We start from the raw sequence: 12,933 nt of genomic DNA, 5'->3' as shown, positions 1-12,933 counted from the left end.
TGGACTACAATTCCCACCAGCCCCTGCCAGCATGGCCAATTGGTTCGCCACCACGGTCCTACTGCATGCAAAGCGGAGGGTTTCCCACTGAGCTATCCCCCCCCGCCCCCAGTTTTTTGATGTTTAAGAAAAAATAGAACTTGGATGCTGCCCATTGGTGTGGGGGTGGAAAGCTTAACTCCCGCCCTGTACACTGCCACCACAACAGTAGGTGGGTGAAATATTTTAATCCTGAAGTCAGTGTTCCAGTCAAGGACTCCCTCCCTGGAAATGTACATGCATCGAAGGGGTTCTAATCAGAGGATAAAGCAGAGAAGGGCGCTCTTCATAAATACACATTTATTTCCTTAGAAATGCATAATTACACTGTTGGATAGTAGCTTTCCCCTTAGAAAACTAGTTAAGCAACAATACAAACAAATAAAGGGCTGGGCTTTTCTGGTAAGGGTTTTTAATATTGTGTGTGTGTGTGTGTGTGTGTGTAAATACTTTTTTGATTCTACTGAAACAGAAAAATCACCAGCAAAATAGCTAACGTTTGTAATAATGGACCTTTCCCCCATTTTTCTTCTTTCTTAAATACATATTTTTTTTGTTATAAACAACATAGTGAATTAAAAAAATCTTCTCTGATCAGCAAAATATATTTGCACTCTTGATTCTTTTGGAGTGGTGGTAGGTATGGGGCTCGAGACAGCCGCACGTCCGATAAGGTGTCTACATGCTTTCAAGGGTATGAGTTACAGAACAAACACAAGAAAGGTATGTTAATCTGCCTGTAATCTCTTGATTAATTAATTTAACTAGCTTTCGCCTGCTGCGAGATTATTTGCTCTCTTTCTCTCTTTTTTTAAGAGTATGGCTAAACCTCAGAGTTTTTTTTTCTCCTGGAGTGAAAATATGGCAGCTGCCACCGTTGTTCGAGGGGCTCTGGGGCGTGATTTCATCAGTGGACGTGAGCGTAGCTCAAGAAGACCCGATCCACAGATTTAGGCCACGCTTGTATGTACAGGAAACACCAATGAGACCGTCCCCCGGGCTGAGAAGCCGAGGACTTGCTCTTTGGCTGCCGGCTGCCGCTGCCGGCTGAGACTGACGACCTGGGGCTCCCGTTCTCCCGTCGGCTCCTGCTCACTGGATCTGAATGGCTCCGTGGTCTATTTGCATCTCTGGCTGGATAGCAGACTGGAGGGAATCTGCACTCTGCAAAAAACAAACAAACACGCCACACTTTATCCCATAGCAGGGCTTGGTTGCTCATTCAGAGGGAGTTTGTTGAGGGGCTGCCATCGTAGTCACATGAACAGAGCATTCTAGATCAAGGGAGATGGCATTTTCTGGCCAGAGAGCGAGAAAGAGGAGCACTGTCTGTCTGTGAAAGTGCTGGCAGGCTGGAGATGACAGGACTATTTGCCAGATGCATGGAGAGCCAGCTGAACTTCAGTGATAGGGCGCAGAGCTGACGATGGGTATAAGCCGGGCCCCTTACATTCTTCCAGGCTGCCGGTGCCGGTGGCATTGCCAGCACAACAGGGACTTGCCTTTTTCCCACAGGGTTTGCCTTTCATGCAACCTGAGCAAAATCGCCAGTGTGCCCCTCTGGTGTCGCCTTGCTCTAGATCATGTACAATAATATTTGTGTGGCACTTTAATTGTGCAGAACCTTCAAAACCACCACCTTACAAACAATGCTGTATGGTGGGTATTAACTGCAGCAGAGGAGGCAGAGAGAGAGCGCAGTTTGCCAGAGGCCGGAGGCGAGATGCCAATCAAGGGCTGGTCTGCAGCTCTGCCTATTGGAACTCCGGCAGGCTTCAGGTGAAGATTCCCATGCTGCATCAGATCCAAGGCCCACATAGCCTAACACACTCACTGCCACAGTAGCTGGCCATGTGCCCAGGTAATGCCCACAGGGTTAAGGCAGTCTTAGACGGAGCCCTGAAGTGCCCTGTGTTCAGCAACCCATTCCGCCCGCCACCAGGACCCACCTAGGTAACCTGCTTCTACCTGTGCTTCTTCCTGCACACAACACTTCCCACATCGCTTGCTCCCCACCACCTGTGTGCCCTTTTATCAATGGAAGTGGCCAGTACGGGGGGGATTGGGAATGCCATTCCCGCTGCTCTGATAATGGACACTGCTTGAACGTACATTTCGCCAGCGGTGCTGGGCAGCCTAGGTCACCCAGAGTCACACAGGAGGTGCTTGCAAGCAAGTGAGCCAGAGGTCAGTGTCAGAAACCCTGGAAGATGCCCCGCGTCATAGGCCAGCTGAGCGAGTGCTTGCAGCAAACCTGTGAAGTTCCACACTTCATTCTCCAATTAAGCGCTGAGACACTGAAACGCCTGAATGCCCATTTCCTTCTGTTCTCCTGCCAGTAATGCTGCTTGCTACAGATTTCCGCATCCTCCCCCCCTCCGCCCCCTTGTGATAATTCTCCCGTCATTTGGTTGCTCATTTTACTATTTCAATATCCTTTTGCTAACAAGGAAATTCACCGTAACGGTTTTCCTGCAGCCACAGCGGCCACCCAAACGCCTGGGAGGAAAGACTCGCTTGGGTGGGGAAAACGGGAGACTCAAATTAATCTCTGCTTCACGAGCTCTGGGTTAATTACCTGGAATTTTGCCAGATGTGGATAATTTTCAAAGGGCCGGCTATTAAGCAGAAGCTGTTTCCTTTCAATTGATTTCAAGGGGGGTGGGAAGGAATAACAAACCTCGGTGGTTGTTACTGTAATTTCATAAGTCAGGAGCCATTAGGCCTTTGGCAAGCAAAGGACACCGTCTGCTCAGGAAAACAAACAAGACCCTGGGCCCAATTTGGGCACGGGCTTGTGCCGGGAACACTCACTCTTCACAAAGCAACAGGAGAATGTCAGCTGCTTCAGCTCCTAATTTGTGGGAACCAACCAGTCCTCTGCTCTTTGGGGGGACTCCAGAAAGCACAGTGTGGTGCCTGGAGAAACCAGAAGTGCTGTGGAATATGTTTGGCAGAGCCAGCTATTCCATTAAACACATAAACACACCACGCTGCCTTCCACCCAGTCGGACCCTTGGCCTGTCAAAGCTAGCACTGCCAGCTCTGACTCCAGGGTCTCAAGTGAAGGTCTGGAGCATCACCTTCTACCTCATCCTTGGTGAAGATGCTGGGGGTGGACCTTCTGCCTGTCAAGTGGATGATCCAACCACTCAAGGACCATCCCTGATCTACCGTGTTTCCCTGAATATAAGACAGTGTCTTATATTAATTTTTGCTCCCAAAGATGCGCTATGTCTTATTTTCAGGGGATTTCTTATATTTCTGTATTCTGTTCATCAGGCATGCTTCCAAACAAAAACTTTGCTACGTCTTACTTTTGGGGGATGCCTTATATTTCACACTTCAGCAAAACCTCTACTACGTCTTATTTTCCGGGGATGTCTTATTTTCAGGGAAACAGGGTAAAACTGGTACCTCCTGGTCAGCATAGGAAAGGACAGACACACATGAGGAAGAAGAAGAGTTTGGATGTATATCTCCCTTTCTCTCCTGTAAGGAGACTCAAAGGGGCTTACAAATGTCCTTTCCCTTCCCCCCTCACAACTAACCCCGTTTTCTCCAGGTTCCATCCCCAAATCTGCAGGGATTTTCCAATGCAGAGCTGGTAACTCGTCTCCATATATGGCCCCACCAGCGACAGCAAGCCCGTTTTTAACCTCGTCTGCATTTTTTAAAAGTCTCAACATTCCTTTCAGTCTATCTGCAGCATGGTATAAATCTCCGGTTAACCACAATATTAAAACTCCAACCGGGCGCAAAGTGTCTCAAAGCAGCAATTCCACCATTGCTGCCAACGGGGGTGGGAGACAGATGTCAGGATTTATCGCTGGATTCGAAACAGCCAACTCCTGTCAAATATGAGTGGCAAGAAGGAAGGGTGAAGCCGCAGTCTAAGCCTTCCCTCCACCCAGGAAGTCAAAACTCTCCTCCACTTACGACTGTAGTCTTGGACATCACAATGGATGGATGACAGCCTATATCTTTGTCCACAGGGACTCAGTTCAAGGGTTCAGAGCCTTAAAACCAGGGAAGGGAAAAGGTTGGGGGGCGGGGGGCGGCAGGAACCAGAGAAATGTTAGGTTGGCCTTGAAATTGCTACAAGAAGGCATATCCTCACTTTTTTCTTTATAGTGGCTCAGAACAGTAGTTTCATTGTAAAGGGCTAGTTGAGTGAAAGCCTTGGGCGGGTTGTATGAAACACCAAATCCTACCTGAAAAGTGCTTTATAAGCAAGCAAATTGACCTAATTCCTTCCTGCCCTATTCAGTCTCTAATGAAAGACCTTTGTGTTTCAGAGGGTAGCCATGTTGGTTCATAGAGTCCAGGAGCACTTTAGTGACCAACAAGATTTGGGGGGAAGGAGCTCTTGAGAGTCAAATACTGGCCAAGACAAGACTTGTAGACAAATCTTGTTGGTTTCAAAGGTGCCACTGGACTCGAATCTACTTTGAGGTGTACGGCTGGAAGAGGTCATTCAGTTTCCCACCTTCGTGGACTGATTATGTCACATATTAGCCCTAGGGGCTTATCCCGCAGGCTTAAAGGGAGTAAGATGCACTGAACTCCGTGGGGTTTACTTCTGAGCATACGTGGCTAGGACTGCACTCTAAGTATTTGTCACTTTCTCCTTATCCCTCAGCCAATATCTACATCACAGACTGTAACACTTGGGAGTCAAATCGTATAATCAGTACATTTTAGAAAAGGGAGCAGGTCAGCAGGTCAGACCTGTTATGACCTACAAGGGCAGCAGGTCAGACCTGTTATGACCTACAAGGGGTAGACTTATCCATATTGCTTATTGTAGGTGGGGAGAAATTGGAATTTCATGCTAGCCTGCGCCATGTCACTGGTCCACACTGTCCTTCTTTATTAAGGGACAGTTCTTTATTAAGGGACAGGAGCAGCAGTGGCGCAGGAGGTTAAGAGCTCGTGTATCTAATCTGGAGGAACCGGGTTTGAGTCCCCGCTCTGCCGCCTGAGCTGTGGAGGCTTATCTGGGGAATTCAGATTAGCCTGTGCACTCCCACACACGCCAGCTGGGTGACCTTGGGCTAGTCACAGCTTCGAAAGCTCGGAGTTTCAGCTCCCACTCACCTCACAGGGTGTTTGTTGTGAGGGGGGAAGGGCAAGGAGATTGTAAGCCCCTTTGAGTCTCCTGCAGGAGAGAAAGGGGGGATATAAATCCAAACTCTTCTTCTTCTTCTTCTTCTTACATTCCTTTATGGCTCTGCACACGCGCTGTGCATTATCATCAAGTGTACAGGCATTGGAGACTTCTGGAGCTGGAGAAAAGAGGTGTCAAAGCTTGGTTTGGTTTTTGACAGCCCTGAAAAACATTCAGAAGCGCTACAAGGAGACTGGCAGCCAGGACTGTCACAGCAACCATCACCAGCAACGAGGTGGCAAGTCAGAAGAAGAAGAAGAGTTTGGATTTACATCCCCCCCCTTCTCACCTGTAAGGAGACTCAAAGGGGCTGACAATCTCCTTTCCCTTCTCCCCTCACGACAAACACCCTGTGAGGTGGGTGGGGCTGAGAGAGCTCCGAAGAGCTGTGACTAGCCCAAGGTCACCTAGCTGGCGTGTGTTGGAGTGTACGAGCTAATCTGGTTCCCCAGATAAGCCTTCATAGCAGAGCGGGGAATCAAACCCGGTTCTCCAGATTAGAGTGCACCTGCTTTTAACCACTAGGCCACGAAAGCTCAGAGCTCCTGCAGGCCACCCACTGGGCTCTGTTGCTTGGCTAGGGACACAAAGTCAAGCTATAGCAGAGAGTTATATATAGTTATAACAATATAGTTATATATATAGTTATAACAATATATATAGTTATAACAATATATATAGTTATAACAATATAGCAATATAACAATATATATAGTTATAACTATATAGTTATAACAATATAGCAGAGAGTTATATCAGACTAATATAAAGACAGCCAGGGTAATATAGCGGTTCGAGTGCTAGGACCTATGAGATCCAGGTCCGAGACTACATTCCGCCACAGAAACCACTGGGTGACACACTTTCTGATTAACCTACTTCACAAGGTTGTTGTGAGGATAACAAGGAGTGAGGAAGCTGACACAAGCTGCTTTGGGTCCCCACTGGGGACAAAGGAATACTTAAATAAGTATCAGTGGCCCCCAAATATTTCACCTTCAGGGAATCCTTCCCACATCAACTTGTCTACTGAGAAGGCTTTGGCACTCTCATGAACGCGTGCAAACAGACACACACACTGCTTTGCTGCAGATCTGACGGGGCGGGGGCAGCCAGTGGTGGGGAGATCAGCTTCTCTATCATCACAGCTCTTCTCAGGCCAAGGATACAGCTGGAAGGCACGTGGCAGAGCGGCCCTGCAGAAGAGAAGCAGATCTGGGCCTGCTCAGGGCTTGGATTGGAACCCTCCGCTTGCTGTCTTCAGTTCCACAGTCGTGGGAAAGCGGATCGTAAATGTAACACCATCTCCTAGAGCACAGGTGTCAAACTCGCGGCCCTCCAGATGTTACGGACTACAGTTCCCATCATACCCTGCCAGCATTATTCTGGCAGGGGATGATGGGAATTGTAGTCCATAACATCTGGAGGGCCGCGAGTTTGACACCGATGTCCTAGAGTTCCCCACAACTTAGTTTGAATATTGTGTACAAACAAGATGCGGAGTCGTTGCTCAGGCTCTGAATCAGGGTTCATATATGATTGCAGCAGAGTTTCTATATACTTGCAAGGGAAGTTTTGAATTACAAAAAAAAATATCCGCAGACATCAGCATCATCGGCCTCCTTTATTTTGTCAAGAATGACCTTTTCCATCCTGTCTAAAAGAGAAAGGTTTGCAGGCTCTATGTCTCCCCAACAAGACGTGCTACCTGCTTCTTCTCTTTTGCAGGAAAAAGAGGCCGAGGCAGATAAAACCGTTTCCGCTTGCTGTTCCAAACTGCTCTGCTGCCCCTTACTGGAGGACTTCGGCTTGGAGTGGCTGAGCTTCTAGAAAGAGCCCCCCCCCCTCCCCCCGCAAACTCCAGACCTGTTGGCTTAAGAAATCAGACCACTGCCAAGTTACAATTGATAGAGAGTGGCACCTCAAACTGGCAAACCCCCTGCCCCTAACCCCCCCCCACCTCATACGTGCATCGAGCTAAACTTAGAAAATAATCAAGTTAAATCTAAATTTTCACTTAAATAATGGAACGTATTGTTCGGTGCCAGTGGTTGCAGTCAGGTTAGAAACAGCTACAAGAACACTGGCTTGGAATGGAAAAGGTGACGGTCGAAGCTCTGGGAACGGAAGCGCCGTCAGAGACACGGCCAGATCAGAAGGGTCATGGCAGGGCAAGGGGGTGCACGGGAAGCGTGTCACACCACGTTCTGGATGAGCGCAGTATTAGCACCAGGGCCAGCGGCTCGTTTGTTCCATATCACAGTGAGACAAGGAACTGATAACAGGGCCCCGTGCCACTGATGCTGTGCACTTGTGGCTGATGAACTCACGAGTCCTCCCAATTCTGAGGCCAAAGCTTCTCCCATTTTGCCAAGCAAAGAGTACTGAAAGTCCTTGGGCCGGAGAACAGCCAAGCCCTTTTAGTGACTCACCTTGGGTTTCCTGGCTCGGACTCCTGGCATTCTGGACCCCACCTCTGGCTCATCCTTGGCTCATAGGCCTGTCTGGACTACGCCCAGAACCAGGGGCTGAGCCTGAAACCTCCTTTGGCCCGGTGCATCCCACTGACTTAATTTGCATATCGCTTCCAAGAGCACAACTCACAGCCAGAGCCGGATGGCTGGAGCCAGCCAGGCAGGTCTCGTGGATTCCCTGGTGGCCAACTTTTCGTGGAGTGCCAAGGGCCACGCCTGCCCACATCCTAATAAATCTATAACCCCTATGCTGGAGAGCGGGCGGGTGGGTGGGCAGGCAGGCGGACAGGCAGGCACCCCCCCCCCCAAAAAAAAAACCTTTGGCCCTGATTCTGTGCTGGAAATTCACTCCTCCCCTGAGGGTCAAACCTCCCTGCAGCCCTGGCTTGCAGGATGGTCGCCTCCGTTGCAAGCTCTTGACCTTTTCCAGTTCTAGAGTGTTGAAGTTGAAAGATACAAGCTTCTGAATTACACTTTTTGAAGACAAATAGTTTAAAAAAGCCACACCCACAAAGATTATTTCAAAGTACACCCCGTGGGTATTGTACATTTTACTTCTGCCTGGTGATGCTCGTGACACATCTGGCTGTCCATCTCCATCACTAAGCGGCATGGGAGGGAGGGGGGATCAAGTATTTCATTTAGAGAATTTCTAGGCTGCTGGAGGTGATTTACAAGGATGAACCATGATATTTAAAAAAAAAAAACCAAGCTACCAAAAGACAAGTAATGACAGATATTAATGGCAAAACTCTGGCTCTTTAAGAGTTTCAATTTCCATTTAAAATGCCAACAAAAATCTGGCCCTTTTGAGAGCACAGATCAGTGGGAGAAGGGCCAAATGAAACTTTAGAAAGTGGAGGAACACTCAGGCTGTGCCAAAGAAATGGGGTCTCAGGGCTGTTCTGGCTAGAAAAAGCAAAATTAAATCTCTCCAAATAAACAAATACAGGCAAGCGTACTTAATCTGAGCAACTTGGTTGGGGACATGGATTCCAGATTTTACTTGAACCAATCTGGTTTTCAGCCTAAAACCATTCTTTATCACCCCACAGGGCAAGTCCATCATGTTGTGAGTACAGAAAATAGAGAGCCAGCGTGGTGCAGTGGTTAAGAGCAGGGGCACTCTAACCTGGAGAACTGGGTTTGATTCCCCCCTCTGCCACTTGAGCTGTAGAGGCTTATCTGGGGAATCAGATTAGCTCCTGCACTCCAACACATGCCAGCTAGGTGACCTTGGGCTAGTCTCAGTTCTTCTGAGCTCTTTCAGCCCCACCTACCTCACAGGGTGTCTGTTTGGGGGAGGGGAGAAGGGAAGGGAGATTGTAAGCCCCTTTGAGTCTCCTTGCAGGAGAGAAAGGGGGGATATGAATCCAAACTCCTTCTTCTTACAGAGCATAACAAAATGACACCTGAATTGATTCTCATCTGACATTTACAAGGTGGGCGGGGCCTGGACACTTGTGGGTGGCATCACAGCCTCCCTCCGACTGTCCCCTTCAAACTGGGACGAGATCTACGCACTTGATTTGCAGCTGAGTGGTCCGTCACTGGAGCCAGCTGGACGTACTGGACTTGGATATCACTCCCTTGGAGCGGCGAGCCATCAACACCACCGGCTGCGGGATCAGAGGAGGCCACGGCAATCAACTGCGCACCCTGTAGCACCTGCAGGCAAACCAACAGAGAAGAGTATCCTGTGAACAGACATCATCACAGATTGCAAAACGTCTGTCACGCTAAAAGGAAGTGCGTGAGACCAGAAAAGTTCCATTAATTCTTCAGTCAATAATAATTCACACCACAAGAGCTGCCAGAAAATAACAGTGTCGTTGTTTGATAAACAATTAATCCCCAATGAAAAATAACTCTTTCCGACAGGCATTTCATGCTTGCATCGCCCAGTGCCAGTTCCTATTTTGAGGAAGCGTCTTCATTTCACTCTTACATTTTATTGGCATTGGCAATGGAATTAAAGTTATGTCAGTTTTGCCTCTGATACATACAAGGACAACAATTATTTGCACAATTTTTGGTTCTTTGGGTCTACATTGCCTTTTTGAATACTGCTTCAACTCTAGTTTTAAGTTGCTGTTAAATGTACTGCACCTTTATTTGCATGACTGCCAGGGGCAGAGCTTGTTGAAATGGCGTCTAGGGTGGCCACGCCCCCCATGGCCGCACCACGGGGAGTCCAGCTGAGCGCCAGTGAGCAGGGCTCCACCCCCAACCTCTACGTTGAGGCTGGGAGCACGGCCAGCTGGGCCCTGCTCCCATCTCCACGTGAAGGTCTGGTGTGAGGTCAACCACGCCCAATCCCAACATCAGAGCAGCAAAGGCCCATTTGAGCGTGGCATTAGCCAGGCCTGAATCCATCTCTAAATGGCAGGTGGAAGCCTGCATCTTAGGGCTAAATCCAAGCCTGACTGAAGCCAGGCTCAGATGGAGCACACAGTCGGTTCTCCTTTACATTTATACTGTTGGCTCTGGCCCCCACTTGACCAGAGAGAGAAGAGTTTTTTTGAGTTTTGGATTTATATCCCCCCTTTCTCTCCTGTAGGAAACTCAAAGGGGCTGACGATCTCCTTGCCCTTCCCCCCTCACAACAAACACCCTGTGAAGTAGGTGGGGCTGAGAGAGCTCCGAGAAGCTGTGACTAGCCCAAGGTCACCCAGCTAGCGTGTGTGGGAGTGCACATGCTAATCTCCCAGATAAGCCTCCACAGCTCAGGCAGCAGAGCGGAGAATCAAACCTGGTTCCTCCAGATTAGATACACGAGCTCTTAACCTCCTACGCCACTGCTGCTCCACTGAGGTGGAGCTTGTGGGTGAAGCCAACAGTATAAAAGTAGGACGGTGTGCTCAGTTTGCTGATGGTCTCAGAGAGGCTTGGGGCAAGCTATTGAGGCCACTAGCAAAGGGCTGTTCCACGTGGAGATCAGGGTGCCTGGCCCCACACTCGAACTCCCAAACGGCCGCCTCCCAAGCTCCTTCAACAGCACACTGACCCTGAATGGTTATGTTGTGAGGGGGTTAGGGTTACGCCCCGCAGGAAGAGGCACCTGGGGTTCCAGCCCCCTCATGCCCCTCCTCACTATGCCAGCGATGACTGCAAAGTGCACACAAAAAAGCTGCAAACCTGCAAAAGGCCACACAAAACCACCCGCCCAAACAGCTGCTATAAGTCCCAGTCTGCCTTGAGGAGGATACAATTTCCCATTATTGCCACTGTGAGAATGTGTGTGGCTTTAGGCCAGCTACACGCAGGTCGCTCCAGTTGAACAAATATGTAGCTCTGGTTCCCACTGACAAACTGTTTCACACAATATATCTGTTTCATGCACATGAGAAAGGACGGGACGGGTCAAAAGAAGCGCCGAGTGAATTCGTTCCAAGCGGAGCAAGAGAGAAGATCACAAGCCCCTTTATAAAGAGTAGGCAATCCTTCAGAAGCTTTTGCTCACATCAATCCAACTTCTTCCCCTTTGCAAAAGCTCTGTTCTCAAACTGCTACCATTTCATGTGAAAATGATAAGGCACCCTCTTTTGAAATGTGCCAATTTATTATATTAAAATCACATTTCGAGAAGTGATGGAATGAGGACTCCATGCGGGTCAGCCAAACCCATTTCTAATATAGGATTTCCTCTTCTCTCACCAGAGTTGCACAATATCTCAGCAAATGTCAGAATCAAACAAACCTCTCACACAGAACCTTTTGTTTTCAAGTTCTAAACTCTCGGTAAAGGCCCCGAAATAAGCAAATGTTCAAAGCCATCTGGGTAAACAGGCGCCACGGCGCAGCACTGATGCTTCAGAAAACAACTTCACAATTTTTCCATTGACGGCAACTCTGCGGGTAGGTACTGTGATTCTATCAGTTCAATGGCTTATTCAAATCCCCAAACCTCAGAGGGTTATTAAACAAGGAAAGGGAGATTTGGTTTCGTTTGGCAACTTTTTTCAAACACAAAAGGAGCAGGAATTTACTAAATTCTGTGAAAACCTCCCGAGACACCCAGCTCCCAGACCCGCCATTCCTAGGGCTTGTAACCGAGAGAGGATCACATTAATCTTGCCTAACTGATCCATAGAAGGAAAACAGATGAGAGGGATCTGGGGTTATAAGCATGGGAGTAAACTCTGCACCGGCATAAGTTAACCCTGTGGGGTTTATAGGATTTGGATGAGAGGCCGGTTCTTTCAAGGAAGGCGTATTCAATCATTTTCAGGGGGGCTTTGGGACCATGCAAAACCTGTCCAATTCTGCTGCATTCCTCTTTGTACGCTTGTTCAAGCTGTTATCTCTCCCTGGTTAAATATTCTGTTTACAGTACGAACCCCAGCCTTGTTTGGAAGTAAACTGCAAATGTAACACGTGGAATGTTGAAAAGGGCGTGGGTGTCCCTGTATCCTGCCCCCACCCCCCACCCCACACATAAAATATGTTATTTATTGCCCTGAATTCTGTAAACAGCCCCTCACAGTTTAAGACAGGGGTAGGGAACCTTTAACATTCAAAGAGCCATTTGGACCCGTTTTCCATAAGAAAAGAAAACACTTGGAGCCGCAAATAATTTTTGACATTTAAAATAAAGATAACACTGTATATTTTGTTTTTTTTTACCTTTTACTCCGCTCATTCTGAGAAGCGCATGGATGCGGCAAGGATGGGGCCAGCGGCTCGACCTCACCGGCCACCGGGAAAGCGCCCACCCCGCTCCAACGGGGCAGGCAAGAGGGGAAGCCCGTGGCGCGGCCCTGCCGGCCGCAGGCAGTTGGTGCGCCCGCCCTGCTGCCTGCAGGGTGGGCAAGGATGGGGCCTGCGGCTCGGCTCATGGAGCCGCAGTGCAAGGGCAGAAGAGCCGCATGCGGCTCTCGAGCCGCAGGTTCCCTACCCCTGGTTTAAGAGATTCAAACGGGCAAGGAAGCAAAAGGCCCCTGGGCCGATGGAGATGGAACCAAGATGGAACTCTTCATTAAACAGCCTGCGATATAGTTGTAGGGAACAAGATCAGAGTGCGCAGATTAGAATCTAATTTTTTTATAGCTTCTATTCAAAGCTACATAGGCAAAGCTGCCTATGAAATTATGACCCAGCCAGATAAGAACAGTGGTAGTCAACAGACACCTTTCCCTCTCCAATTCATCCTTTTATTACTAAAGAATTCAGAAAGCAAGCCAACACAGCACAACAGTGTGTTATTTTTAGATATGCTGAGCCTAAGCATGGGTCAATCGACATTCAGTC

General features: G+C 48.6%; 1 protein-coding gene across 3 annotated transcripts in view; it reads right to left on the bottom strand.

Annotated features, from left to right (window-relative positions):
- Window positions 1-324: 324 nt before the first annotated feature.
- The window catches only part of LOC125443776 (BTG3 associated nuclear protein), a 172,179-nt gene continuing 159,570 nt past the window's right edge, over window positions 325-12,933 (bottom strand). For all 3 annotated transcript variants that reach the window (XM_048516084.1, XM_048516086.1, XM_048516085.1), the window contains exons 12-13: window positions 9,208-9,351; window positions 325-1,203 (exon numbers count right to left, since the gene is read on the bottom strand). In XM_048516084.1, coding sequence (XP_048372041.1) covers window positions 1,132-1,203; window positions 9,208-9,351 — 216 coding nt within the window. In that variant the 3' untranslated portion in view covers window positions 325-1,131. The remainder of the gene's footprint in view (window positions 1,204-9,207; window positions 9,352-12,933) is intronic.

The sequence above is a fragment of the Sphaerodactylus townsendi genome, linkage group LG14 (genome assembly GCF_021028975.2).
Source record: "Sphaerodactylus townsendi isolate TG3544 linkage group LG14, MPM_Stown_v2.3, whole genome shotgun sequence".
Classification (NCBI taxonomy): Eukaryota; Metazoa; Chordata; class Lepidosauria; order Squamata; family Sphaerodactylidae; genus Sphaerodactylus; species Sphaerodactylus townsendi.
Note: the sequence above shows the minus strand (reverse complement) of the source record. Positions and strands in the feature narration are given on the sequence as shown.